This window comes from Ursus americanus, chromosome 23 (assembly GCF_024610735.1).
Source record: "Ursus americanus isolate L20-20 chromosome 23, mUrsAme1.1.p, whole genome shotgun sequence".
NCBI classification, from domain to species: Eukaryota; Metazoa; Chordata; class Mammalia; order Carnivora; family Ursidae; genus Ursus; species Ursus americanus.
The window spans coordinates 20,435,192-20,448,816 of NC_142149.1; the positions used below are offsets into that span (position 1 = coordinate 20,435,192).

Below are 13,625 nucleotides of genomic sequence, written 5' to 3' on the forward strand. Positions count from 1 at the left end.
GCAGCCACATCTCTGCACAGGTTCAGGGATGTGGGGCTCATCATCTGGCCTTCAACACCTGCTACTACCTACATCAAGCTAAATCAATCCCAAGTCCCTGGGCCATGTTTTCATGAATTTGCCTAACTTCTTCTCTCCTCCTCTGAGTGGAGCTGGACACCTTCTTTCCGTCTTTTAGGCCATTTCATTGCTCTTTGAGAAATAACCATTTTGACTATTCCTTAATAAACTTTATTCTTGCTTGGCAAATGTGGCTTTGTGATGATTCATTCTCATGTTTCCTCTCAGGGAAAGTGGAATGCCTACCTAAACCTGAACAGCAGGTCATCATATCCAAGATTTATCCCAGCAGGAGAGTATGTGCGGTGGAATCACTGAAAAATTAGATATTGGCTCTTCGTGATGGGTTGAAAAGCGAAAATTTTACTAGGTCATTTCGTAGGATATTTTTACTCAATAGGTATTTTTTGAAGATAACTACTATGCCAAGCCCTATGCTGGACCCTGGAGATTAGTATGTTTTTTAAATGTTTTACTTATTTTAATTTCCATTGTCCCTGAGATTGATTTTTCTTTCTTCCTTAACTGACTAAAGAAATTGATCACTTTGCTGTCACACAGAAATAATTTTGATTCCCTTATACTCATCAGTGAAATTCCAAGCTCAAAATGTAATGCAATTTGGGGAAGAACAAATACCCATTTCTTGATATATTCTGTCTCCTAGAAAAAACAATTCTGAATAAATATTAGCATTTATTGGGTATTCCTTGCTCCCTCAAATGAGGCTTGGTTTATATTAGTCAGAATTATCTTTAGACGTTTACTAGTCCAAGTGACATATAATATCATGGTGTTGAAATGAACTGAAAATATCAGGCTTTAGAGCAGTATTCTTCATCCACCAGAAATAGGCACACAATTCTGGAAGCAAAAACACACAGTTCCTCTTAGAACAAAACTTTTATGATGACCATTAATTCATCTCCTTAGTTGTACTGGAAGATTCCAAACATGTAAAGTTTTTACAGGAAGTGCCCAAAGTGCAATCTCCTATATTTTCTTGGACTTGCCTTGGAACTTTGGGCCATTCACTTCCCTCTCAGCCTCAGTTTCCTTGTTATCACAGCAGAAATGATACTCTTATCCCTGCTTGTGTCTCAGGATTATTGTGAGAATCAAACGACCCAACGTGTCGACAGCCCCGCTCTGGATGGTGAGAGAGGCTCGCCATTACTGCCACACAATGGTTCCCAACTTTCTCATCAAAAGGCATCCCCTTATTTCTTGAAAAACATTATTTTTCCCATGTAACTTTGTAAAATAATAATTCATTGCTTCCTTCACGTTTGTTCATAAATAACATTTATAAGCATCGGTGAGAATTTTAGGATTCATATACCCAAGTTACCTCTTTTTTAGTCAAAAGCAAAGAAGTTTGATGTTTTCATACATGCTTGTAAGATAAATATTTAGACTTTATTTTTATTTTTTTAAAAATTTTTTTTAAAGATTTTTTAAAATTTATTTATGTGACAGAGAGACAGCCAGCGAGAGAGGGAACACAGCAGGGAGTGGGAGAGGAAGAAGCAGACTCCCAGTGGAGGAGCCCGATGTGGGACTCGATCCCAGACGCCGGGATCATGCCCTGAGCCGAAGGCAGACGCTTAACAACTGCGCTACCCAGGTGCCCCTAGACTTTATTTTTAATACTGAAAATAAGTCTGTGTGTCCTAGTACTACCACTGTGGACCTCTAGGCATTCAAAGACCCTTGGTGGCAGTTAAAACGCTCTGGATGGAGCCCAGGACATGAGTAGCTCTGCCCTTGAGCTGCCTCTGCAGCCCTGAGCCGGTCACTTGAGCTCTGTGGGTCTCAGGTCTTAAACGGGTTGGTTGACCAGAAGCTCTCTAGAGACACTTTCAGCTTTAACATTCTATGGCTCTAGATCATCCAGAAGCATTTTAAGTAACAAGTACTCCATGCCACTAACCAACTCCATCCCACTTTATCACTTCTGCTACTTTCGTTCATAATAGCTAACATTTGGTGAATATCTACTGGGCATTCTAATATGTACTTTGTGGGCATTATTTCTTTTATTTCTAACAAAAGACACAGACAGGTAGCTACCAACATTCTCTCCACCTTACAGGAGAGAAACCTGAGACTTGAAAAAGTTACACAAATAGTAAGTGACAGAGGGGGAATTAAACCTGAAACCACCTGAATCCAAAAGCCACTTCTTTTCCCACTGCACCAAAGCACACACCTCCTTTGCAGACAGCAATACATCCAAAACAAACAGGATTATGTAGCTCTCTTTATCCAGGAGAAAGTATATGCCACTTAACAATGCATTTTCCACTATCCCCCTAAATTGTATATTTGGTTGTATATAGTAACTCACTTTCTCTGGAGTGATTACAGTTTAAGACAAGATGAGTATACACAATGAGTCTAGGAAAAACTGTTTATGTTTCTAAGGTGAAAACAAGTCATCTTTTTTTTTAAAGTCAGACTTCAAATACTGATTAGCAACCTCAGCACAGGAGAAACATTGACTGGGTCATTAACCTTGCACTGAAATATGGAATGTTTGGCAACTCCAACACATTTTTGATTTTCTGATGAGTTTCAATAACCCAGTTCAAGGCAAAAACAAACTACCTATAAAGTTAATTGTTTATCCTTGATAACAGAACAGAAAACCAAGTTACGTCATCTTTCTTTCAACTTTATCCTGGCCTCCAGGCCTTTCTTTCCATCTTCACTGACTCTAGCCTAATTTAGACACTGATCACCAGACCCCTGATCACAGCCTCCTACTTAACCTTGGTTCAATAATCCCATGCCTCTCCTTTCATCCAAATTATACCTCTGTCAGACCAAGCTTCTATCCCTACTATAAATACTGGCTAAATTGAATTGTTCAAAACTCTAGGATAACTCAAGATTTATTTATTTTTTATTTTTACTGAATCAAGGCTAAATTCTTTAGTGTGGCTGTCAAAACCCCCAATAACCTGGTATAGTCATTTCTACCAAATCTTACCTGCTACTAATCTTGGGGCAATGTGCATCCTACACTCTTGTCAGAGCAATGTCCCCTCTATGACAGTCAAGAGCATAGTCTCTGCAACCAGACTGTCTTGCTTTAAATCATATCTCTATCACTTACTAGCTATGTGTCCTTGGTCATGTCATTTAACTTCTCCCTGCCTCAGGTTCTTCAACTGTCAAATAAGATTAAAAATAGTTTTATCCTACCTAACCAGCACACCACAGAACTGTTCACATCATGAAAAACTAGGAAAGCCTGAGAAAAAATTGTTACTGACCAGAGGAGACTAAGGAGACATGATGACTAAATGTATTGCGGGATCTCAGATTGGATCCTGGAACAGAAAAAGGACAGTAGTGGAAAAACTAGTGATATCTGAATAACATCTGAAGTTTAATTAACAGCAATGTACCAACATTGATTTCTTAGTTTTGACAAACGCACAATGGTATTATAAGATATTATCATTAAGGGAAACTGAGTGAGAAGTAGACAGGAACTCTGTACTATCTTTGCAAACTTCCTGTAAATCTAAAATTATTCAAGAATAAAAAGCTCATTTTTGAAATGTATGTATAAATACAGGGAACTGGTGGTTTCCAGAGTGGAGGGGGTGGTGGGATGGGCAAAGGAGGTGAAGAGGAGTGTGAGATACAGGCTTCCAGTTATAGAATGAAAAAAATTATGGGGATGAAAGGTACAGCACAGGGAATACAGTGAATGGTATTGCAACAGTGTTGTACCGTGACAGAGGGTAGCTACACTGTGGTGAGCACAGCGCAAAGTACGGATCTGTCTAATCACTGTACCCCTGAAACTAATGTAACACTGTGTGTCAGCTTTATTTCAATTTCTGAAAAGTTTTTAAAAAGTATATACCTCCTAAAACCGTAGCGACAATTAAATGAATTAAAATATGTACAGCCCTTAGAACAGTGTGTACCGACTGTCAACCTCCAGGTCCACCTTTTTATACCTTGTGACACTGGGGTGAGGACTCTTAAATCTCCTTTGCCTGATTATCTAACAGATTCCACCAGTAGGGGAGCGCTAGAAGGAGCCTGCAAGGCCTGAGGAAGAGGTCTTGCCGCCCCAGCAATAGCTCTTTATCTGGCAGCCACAGTAGATTCCAGTCTCCAGCTTCTTTCCACTGCACCTCCTCAGAAACACCCGCACCAGTAAGGGGGCACCTCCCACCTCCCATCCAAGAAGGCCCACACCCTGGCCCCACAGGGCCTCTTCCCTGAGCTTCTGAGGCAAGAGCACCAGGGGGGCAGCCCTTGGGGTCTGCCCCCCAGCTCTGCAGGGCCACTCTTCCAAGCATCTGGGTTCAGTCACCGCCAACCTCTTCTCTCCAGTCCCTGCCTTAAGGCTGGCAGCCTCCTTCTTACATTTGTTACTTCAGTTTTCCTTTTTGGCTTTTTCGGTCCCCCAATACTTACTCAACCAATCCCCTATCTTAAAACTCTCTCTGTTGAAATACTTTGTGTGAGGGTTTTCTTTTCAGCTTGTTTTCCTGACTAAACTTGATACAGAAGCATTTGCATAAATGTCAGTTGTCATTACTTTCCAACCTTCCTTCCTCAACCATTCATTCCATGTGTTCCAGCCCCAGAGACTCCACCCCATGATCCAGGCCCTACAACTAGGTACTGCAGAAACCAAGAAAAATAAGACACAGTCTCTGCTTTAAAGAAGCTTACATTCTAGTTAAGAACGAACACGTGTACAAAAACTGCAGCCAAGTTTTATGAGTAGATAAGGATTGCAATCGAGGCACAAGAAGGCCTGGCCAACTCTACTAGGGACAGGGGCAGCCTCGGGGAGCCACTGTTTCCCTTGCCCCAAAGGCACTTATCTCTTTTCTAAGCATTGTCTGATCAAAACAACTTACTCCAAACCCTGCAGGCATCTCTGATCACTGAGCCTCTCCACCATATCTCCTCTTGTAGGCCTTCTCAGAGGGCCCAGGGGAGAAACTGCACCGAGGAGAGAACTTGACTGTGCCACACACAAGGCTGAATGATTTGCATAAGCAATTCTCAGTTCATCTTTTATTTAACTCTTGCAATAAGACTATAGTAGGTGTGTATTATTATTTTTCCCAAATTTGTAGTTGAGAAAACTGAAGCCCAGGGTAACTTGATCTAGGGTTCACAACATGTAATTTATAATCTGGATTCAAACCTAGCTCCAGAACTCCTCCCATTACCCTGTCTTGTACTTAATTATACATTGTTTGAGTCATACGCAAAGGGATTTCCAGCCTTTTCCATCAGACCTTGTACTCTTGGAGGACAGGCACCATGCCTTCTATTTTTCTATCTCTCCCACACTTTTCAGAATATAGTAGAGATTGAATAAATATCTGGCTTATAATGAATGGATTTGCTTACCAGTGTCTTTTACTGCAGTCATGTACTAGCTTTGGCCATGACATGTTACCTCATCACTGAATTAAAGTGGAAGGAATTTTTTTTAATGCTTGATAGCAGGTGACTACCAGCTTTGGCAGTAGTTTTGAAAAATGAAATAGGCAGGTCAGCAGTTTATTCTGAAAAGAAAGGACTTTTCATGTTGTTTTGCAAAGAGATGCAAGCACATTTTTCAGACGATATATAGTCTTACGGACCTATGTTTTAATATGTACAGGCTCCTGGTTAAAAAAAAATGTCCTTTGAGAGCTTATTTAAATATTTATACATAATTGCGTACAGAGATAATGCAGTGGATCGGTATAGAAAATCATCTAGCAGGCTCTGAAGTTCCCAATCAAGATGATGTTTTTTTTAATTTTTGATATTCACTTATTCCCTCAAATCCATGAAAAGACAGCAAGGTGAATCTGGCAGGAAAAAAGTCCCAGAGGTTTTGACTTCCCAAATAGTCCAGAGCACACATTTTAAGAAGGATCATTTCTTACTTTCCAGGGAAATCACTCTTGATTCTTAACACTCTGCATTTGTAAGAACAAATTCTGGTTGGTAAAAAAGAGGAAAGTTAGAAAAGACAGTGAAGTATTTACCTGTGATTGAGTAAATGGAGAACCTACGCTGATACCATTTTGGAACCGCGACAGGAAGCACATTTGAAATGTAGCAACATAACCAAATAAAACTGAAGGAGAGCTCATCCCACTGCTGATAAATAAGAAGTTAATTATTTGTATGGGATTATACAAACAACAACAGGGAAACATTCTGATGGACAGAAGCTGTGTTCCCTGAGACAGCTCTATATAAAAGACTCACAGAGAACAACTTTGTAGAAGAAAATCTTCCTTCGCAACAAAATGTCTTGCTGTGAGTCTTGTCTCCAAGGCTGCTGCAGTATCCCCACTGGCCCTGCCACCACCGTCCGTCCCTCTGACCTATGCTGTCAGTGTGGAGTCGGCCTGCCCAGCACCTGCCCACATGAGATCAGCCTCCTTCAGCCCACTTGCTGCGACACCTGCCCCCCACCCTGCTGCGAGCCTGACTCCTACGTGCCATCGTGTTGGCTGCTCGACAGCGGCCACCCTCCTCCAAACCTGAGCAGGATCTCTGTCACAACCTGTGTCCAGCCCTGCGAGTGTGAAGCACCAGGCTGCTAGCCAAAGATAACATCCAAGAGCTTGCCCACACTGCCCCAAGGGACAAGAAGTCATTAAGGGACGTTCACCAATGGTCTTTAATTAAAAGCTCTGGAAGAAAATGTTCTGACCCTGTGCCTTCAGTTTTGCAAAATTGTTCTATATTTTGAACGATGATTTCCAGTGAGAAGTCAAATAAATGCTGTCATGGACCTCCTCACTTTAAAACTAAATAAACACCACTGCGCCACGACCCACGTGCTGTCTCGTGTTTAACGCTGTAATTACCAAACAATTCTTGACACGTGTGCACATCATAAGCCTATAAATATGCCCAGCAGAATGACACTATCTGATGACATCAACATAAATCTCATAGGCAAAAAAAGAGGACTCACAAGCATATGTACATACATGAAGAAAATTGCCTGAATAGTCAAATATATTAAGCTCTAAGCTTAAAATCATTTTAAATTCCAAGGTCAGCACCTACTTTTAATTTTAATGTTTCCCCTGCCTCTTTAAGTAACTACCTCACATATCTCCTTTTAAAGATTCTGAGAAACTGGCAATTAAACATCCACATACAGAAGAGACCCCAAAGACTGAGCTTAGCCATATTTTTTCATTGACTCATTTAGGTGAAGCTTTGAATGTAAAACTGTTTTGACAAGTATAAAAGCACTTCACAAATGAAATGAATTGTTCTGCTTCTGTAAAGTATTATTATTAGTATTATTAGTGTTGGTATTATAAGGGGCTATTCTAAAAATAAATACACACCTTTTTTCATTCTAATTTGTAATTTAATCCAAATCAATACACATTTATCAAATGCCTACTATGACCTAGGTACTTGACAGAGACAAAGAAAATGAAGACATAATTCCCACTTCAGAGAGTCTGCACAGGAGTGAGGAAGACAAAGATAAATGATAAGCCATAATATATATCAGACTGAAACGAGGTCTAAATGAAAAGACAGGCAGCATACTTTGTGAAAGCAAAGAACGAAAACATCTAGAAGAACAACCTAAAATTGCCATGAAGGAGATATTTGAGCTGATGCTTGAGGAATGAGCAGGATTTGAGAAGTAGAGAATCGGGAAGGACACTGCAAGAAACAGTCTGATCACAGAGATGTAAAGTATCTAGAAGGCTCTAACCTCCATTTTTATTGGTAAGCTTTGTGATACATATCAATATTGTAAGCAAAAGTCAAGCCAACTTCACTAACGAGTTCTTCTTCTCATAAAATGCATGGTTTATTTACCAATGACATTTAGTAGTTTCCACTGATTTGTCTCAGCCAGGTTTCTTCTCTTTTAAACAGGCCAAGTTGGTTTCCAGTAATGTCCCCTTAGAAACACCCCACTAAAGAATCCATATTCGTGTTTACGCGACAACAACTTGCCATCCAACAAATTATGTAATTTAGATTCTACTACCTGAATCGTTTTTGTGCTGATCAAGGGGAAGTATGTGGAGGTGCTGGAATCAGGATATTACACCCTGGAGATTATTCATTCCAACTTCCTCATCTGCCAACCTAGACTCCAGCAAATCAAGGCCAATTGAGGTGAAGAATGCTGTAAAAGGCATTCCTCAAAGGAATTTACAACCTAATTGAAGATCCAAGATATAAAAACAAATACGCACAGTAGGAAGTAGGTCCATGAAAAAAGGATTTCTATAGCTCTAAATCACACTGGGTCAGATGCACTTCCAGAACCAAATGGTGTTTTGTGAATCTTAGGACTTCTCCTTTTATTCCTTGTTTCAATTTATTTTAAATTTAGTACAGCATTCATTTGAAAATGAATAAAGATGAGGTGATTTTCTTTTATCGGTACATTTTTTTTTAAGATTTTATTTATTTATTTGACAGAGATAGAGACAGCCAGTGAGAGAGGGACACAAGCAGGGGGAGTGGGAGAGGAAGAAGCAGGCTCCCAGCGGAGGAGCCTGATGTGGGGCTCGATCCCAGAACGCTGGGATCCCGCCCTGAGCCGAAGGCAGATGCTTAATGACTGAGCCACCCAGGCACCCCCTTTTGACGGTACACTTAACAAAAGTCAGCAACTGAGTGGATCCTTCTTCCCAGTGAATTTACATTTTCACTACATATTTCACTATAAGATTGGTATAACTTTGAGTAAAGACTGTTAAAAAAAAAGAGTAATACAACCTTCAGAAACTTGGAATAGATTAAAAATGAAAAGGGGTTTCATCTTATTCCATTCTGGCTATCACCCCACTTACTCAAGATAACCTGAATTATAGCCTCAATAAATAAAGTATGTCTGAAATACATATATGCAACATTCATCTATAAGTAGCCATGTCCTTATTGACTTTATTGAGAGAATGGTCCAATTAACCATTTAAGTTATATGTACTGAAATTAGTAATTAAAAATTGTATCATGTTATGCATATTATTTTAAATTAAGGGGTAGAAAAACAAGGAAAAGAATATAGCCTCTGAAACTATAGCTAAATTGTCTCTCACACTGATTATCCATAATTCATATAAGGTTTGGCATTCCAGGACCCTGTGAAAATGTAATCATTCTATGACAAAAATGACAAGTCAATGAGTCAAAAACATGATTTACCTTAATAAGGGAAGGACTCTTAATGGACAAGTAAATACCAAACTGATTAGAGAATCTTAGTGAAGAGGGGTGGGATAAACAAAAATGAGAGGAAGCCTTCTGGTTGGACCAACACCCACTGGGGAGCGTATATAAGAGCCCCAAAGCAAGAGGAGACATTTGTACCTCAGAAACCTCATCTTTCCAAGAAACCAAGAGCAACCAGATTCCCAGCGTCATGGCGTGCTGTGTTCCGTGCTGCTGCAGTGTCCCCACCGGCCCCGCCACCACCATCTGCTCCTCTGAAAAATGCTGCCGGTGCGGAGTCTGCCTGCCCAGCACCTGCCCACACACAACTTGGTTACTGGAGCCAACCTGCTGTGACAACTGCTCCCCACCCTGCCACATTCCTCAGCCCTGTGTGCCCACCTGCTTCCTGCTCAACTCCAGCCACCCCACCCCAGGCCTGGAGACCATCAACCTCACAACCTTCACTCAGGGCTCTTGTGAGCCCTGCATCCCAAGCTGCTGCTGAATGATGTCTACTTTGCTCCGTGCCTGACAATGAAGAAGCCAGAAGCTGCCTATTCAGAATTCACTTGCCTCGGCAGTTTATCAGATGTTGAAGCAAACCAGATGGCTCAGATATGGAAAACCTACCTCTCATTTTAATGGAAAGAAAAAAAAAATCAAGAAATTTTTTATGGTTATTTGGCTGAATAACCATTTGGTTCATTTGGGCAGGTGAACATCATCTACTATCAAAATACTACTGAAATCTCTAAGAGCTCAGACTATATTTTCTGGTCATGTTGCTTCCTGGATCCCATTTCTTATACTGGATATTTTCATAGAGAAAAAAAATTCTTGATGGGTTTTCCAATAAACTTCATTTCTCTGGCAAGATATGTTGTTTGTGTATGTTAGAGTTCTGGGTATATTTCTTCAATTTTAAAAAAGGTAAAGATAAAATGATTATTTTCTTTAAAAAAAGAATCTATTAGAAGAACGCTTGGAACTAGCTAACTTGCTAACTTCAAATTGATTATCTTTTATGTTCTCTCCTTTTCCTCAGCCAAATACAATTTGGAGGTGAGCCAATATTTATTTACCTACACTTTGCTGGGTAAATCACATTATTAACTCACATAATTCTTAAAACATCACTCATAGATGAGAAAAATGAAGCTTTAAGAAATACTCAACATTCTCAAAGTTACTTAGTAAGAAACCCAGAATTCAGCTCCTTGTATGTCTGATTTTAAAGTCCAATTCTTTCTACCATATGACAAAGGCTCCAATACTAAGAGCCAGAAGCTGACTGAACAGTTACGACATCAACTTCAAATGTGCAAGAGAAATAAAAAAATGTAAGAATCTTTAACAAAATCATCACATCCAATTGTAACAGAAAAGGATCTATTGGCTCACAGATTAAAAGTGGCAGGTATTCGGTTCTAAGATCTGAGTCATTTAGGGGGCCTACTGATTTCAACTTCATTTTCCCTTAAAGAGAACTTCAGTGGTCAACTCTAGAAGCAGGGCCCTAGGAATATATCTCTACTTGCCACCGTCCTTGGCACAGAAATTCAACTCCAGTGATCAACAGAATGCCAAAACTTTTCAGGTGATGAGCTGAAAACTAGAGCTAAAGCCTTGATTAAACATGATTTAATGGGGTGCCTCGGTGGTTCAATCAGTTAAGCGTCTGCCTTCAGCTCCGAGGGTCCTGGGATCGAGCCCAACATCAGGCTCCTTGGTTGGCAGGGAATCTGCTTCTCCCTCTCCCTCTGCCCCTCCCCTTGCTTGTGCTCTCTCTCTCTCTGTCAAATAAATAAAATCTTTAAAAAAAATACACATGATTTAATCTATGACTTAGTTTTACTTGTTTTTAGCAACCTACTTAATTTTATCTTGAGATTATCCTTTACCCAGCCTTAGAGAGAGAATACATATATAATACATATATAACACATATCATGAGGTATACATGTGTAATACATATATAATGTATATATGTGTCATTCATATACAATGGCACAAGTCAAAATCTGAAAGCACTGAGCTAAAACCAAAAGAATAAAGGCAAAGAAGAAAAAAGGCAAGGCAAGGACGGGAAGAAGTAAATGCGTTTAAATAAATATGCTTCTCAATGTCCTTGGTGTTCCTGCCAGTCTCTCCAGAGACGGATTTCTCAGATGATCTCACAGGCTTATTAGTGGTTTGAATGAACAGAACTCACCAGCCATGGGATACATGGGACAAAACCTACAATAACGTCAACAAGAGATTTAGTCCATTCACTCATTCATTTGGCCAGTATTTCATGAGTGCTTCCCCTGTGCCAGGCACCATATCTGTGCTAGGATTGTAAAGATAAAAGATAGAGTGCTCTCAAGTTTCTCTCACATCTGGTTTTTTTTTTTTTAATTTATTTATTTGGGATGCCTGGATGGCTCAGTCAGTTAAGCATCTGCCTTCAGCTCAGGTCATGAATCCATTGTCCTGGGATCGAGTCCCACATCTGGCTCCCTGCTTAGCAGGGAGCCTGCTTTTCCCTATGCCTGCCACTCCCCCGGCTTATGCTCTCACTCTCTCTCCCCTCTCTCTCTGGAAATAAATAAATAAATTTTTAAGATTTTACTTATTTATGGGGCGCCTGTGTGGCTCAGTCGTTAAGCGTCTGCCTTCGGCTCAGGGCATGAGCCTTGGGTCCTGGGATCAAGCCCCGCATCGGGCTCCATGCTCCTCTGGGAGCCTGCTTCTTCCTCTCCCACTCCCCCTGCTTGTGTTCCCTCTCTCGCTGGCTGTCTCTCACTCTCCGTCAAATAAATAAATAAAATCTTTAAAAAAAAAAAACTGCCTGCCTTGGTCATTTCTTTAGGTCTCAATTTCATTATTGGCCTTCCATGTACACGTAATAAAACTATGCTGTTTTTCTCCTGTTAATCTGTCTCATGTAAATATAATTCTTAGGCCAGCTGGAAGACCTTCAAGGGTAGCGAAAGCATTTTTCCTTCCCCACAGCCCCACTGACTATAGATGGTATAATTAAAACTGGGCACGTTCGTGTGTGCGTGTGTGCATGTGTATGTATATAGATTTTCAGCAATTTGAAAATCTACCATCTAATCAGAATCACCATGTTTTTCCTGCATTTGCTTAAAGGAAAAAGGTACCTTTGTTTCTAAAAATAAAATGTTTAGTATCTCTGACACATACTTTAAAACTTGCAGGTTAAACCACAAAAAAGGTAGCTCCATCTCAATAGGTCCTATATTTAGTTTATAACAAGTCAGTCACCAGGCCATCTAAGGCAAATTAGCTCACCTCTCTAGGATTCACTGCTCTAATTTATAAACAAAGGAGAGTTATTCCCAGGTCTCTTAGTCCATGGCAAAGAAAAAAATTTTAATAAAGTATCACAAGTCTTTTCAATAAAAGAGATGAGTTTGCTATCATAAACTTATTACTTTACAACTGTTTCTAATCTATAACTTCAAATATTATTTAGAATTATGGAAACATTACATTCTACACAGAACAGTAACAATTTATCTTTATAAGCTTGACTCAAAGTAACACTGCATTCTAAATGAGAGAGATCTCTTTCTGTCACGAAATTCTGTGAGAGTCTGCAAACCCCTCTGTACCTTTCTTTTAAATGTCAAAATAATTTCCTTCTGCTTATAATTTTATGTTTCTATAACCCTTCCTATCATAATGTATAATAACAGCAACTTATAATATGTGCATGATAAACCTTCCATCAGACTCCAAGTTCCACGAGAGCAAGAAAGAGGTCGATTTTGTTCACTGCTGTATATCCAAAATTTATCACAGTGCTTGACACATGGGAACTGCTCCATAAATGTCTATTAAATTATTTTTAAAATACTGAAAATGTTCATCAGTCCTAAGTAAAAGAGTGAGCAATTGGCAGGTAGTCACTCAAAGATAAATCTGGTTGAAGTCCAAGGACACCAGCAGAGATTACAAATCCTTTCTTCCAAGCAGAGTCATAGAGAACTTTTTTAAAATTTGAAGTTTATTAATTTCTGTACCAGCTGTTTTCTCTAATTGTAGGTATGAACCTTCGGATAAATGCCTGCTGTTTCCTACAAGGTTGCTCTTTTACTTATCTGCTATTTTTTTTCTTCTTTAGACTGTTTTTTCCTCTTTTCTTACTTTGAATTTGATCTGCAGCTTACTTGGATAATGTTTACTGTTATGTAGCACTTTATGGTTGTCTATGGACAATAATCTTCCAAGCAGAAGAATGTAGATATTATGACCCTTATCTTGCAGAGGAGAAAAATGAAGCTGTAAAATGTGAATGACTCGCCATAACAAGGAAGTCAATGAGCAGGACTGGGACCAGAAAGAGCTTTCTA

General features: G+C 39.6%; 2 protein-coding genes across 2 annotated transcripts; both read left to right on the forward strand.

Annotated features, from left to right (window-relative positions):
• The first annotated feature begins 6,356 nt into the window (after window positions 1-6,356).
• LOC123781903 (keratin-associated protein 3-1-like) lies at window positions 6,357-6,656 on the forward strand. Its single transcript, XM_087854428.1, has one exon. The coding sequence runs from the start codon at window positions 6,357-6,359 to the stop codon at window positions 6,654-6,656; it is 300 nt and encodes a 99-aa protein (XP_087710554.1).
• Window positions 6,657-9,469: 2,813 nt separating this feature from the next.
• On the forward strand, window positions 9,470-9,766 carry LOC148107955 (keratin-associated protein 3-3). Its single transcript, XM_087854429.1, has one exon. The coding sequence runs from the start codon at window positions 9,470-9,472 to the stop codon at window positions 9,764-9,766; it is 297 nt and encodes a 98-aa protein (XP_087710555.1).
• The last annotated feature ends 3,859 nt before the right edge of the window (window positions 9,767-13,625 follow it).

What these genes read in the sequence shown, in the direction of transcription:
- LOC123781903 (XM_087854428.1), top strand. Translation starts at nt 6,357, where the DNA reads ATGTCTTGCTGTGAGTCTTGTCTCCAAGGCTGCTGCAGTATCCCCACT.
- LOC148107955 (XM_087854429.1), top strand. Translation starts at nt 9,470, where the DNA reads ATGGCGTGCTGTGTTCCGTGCTGCTGCAGTGTCCCCACCGGCCCCGCC.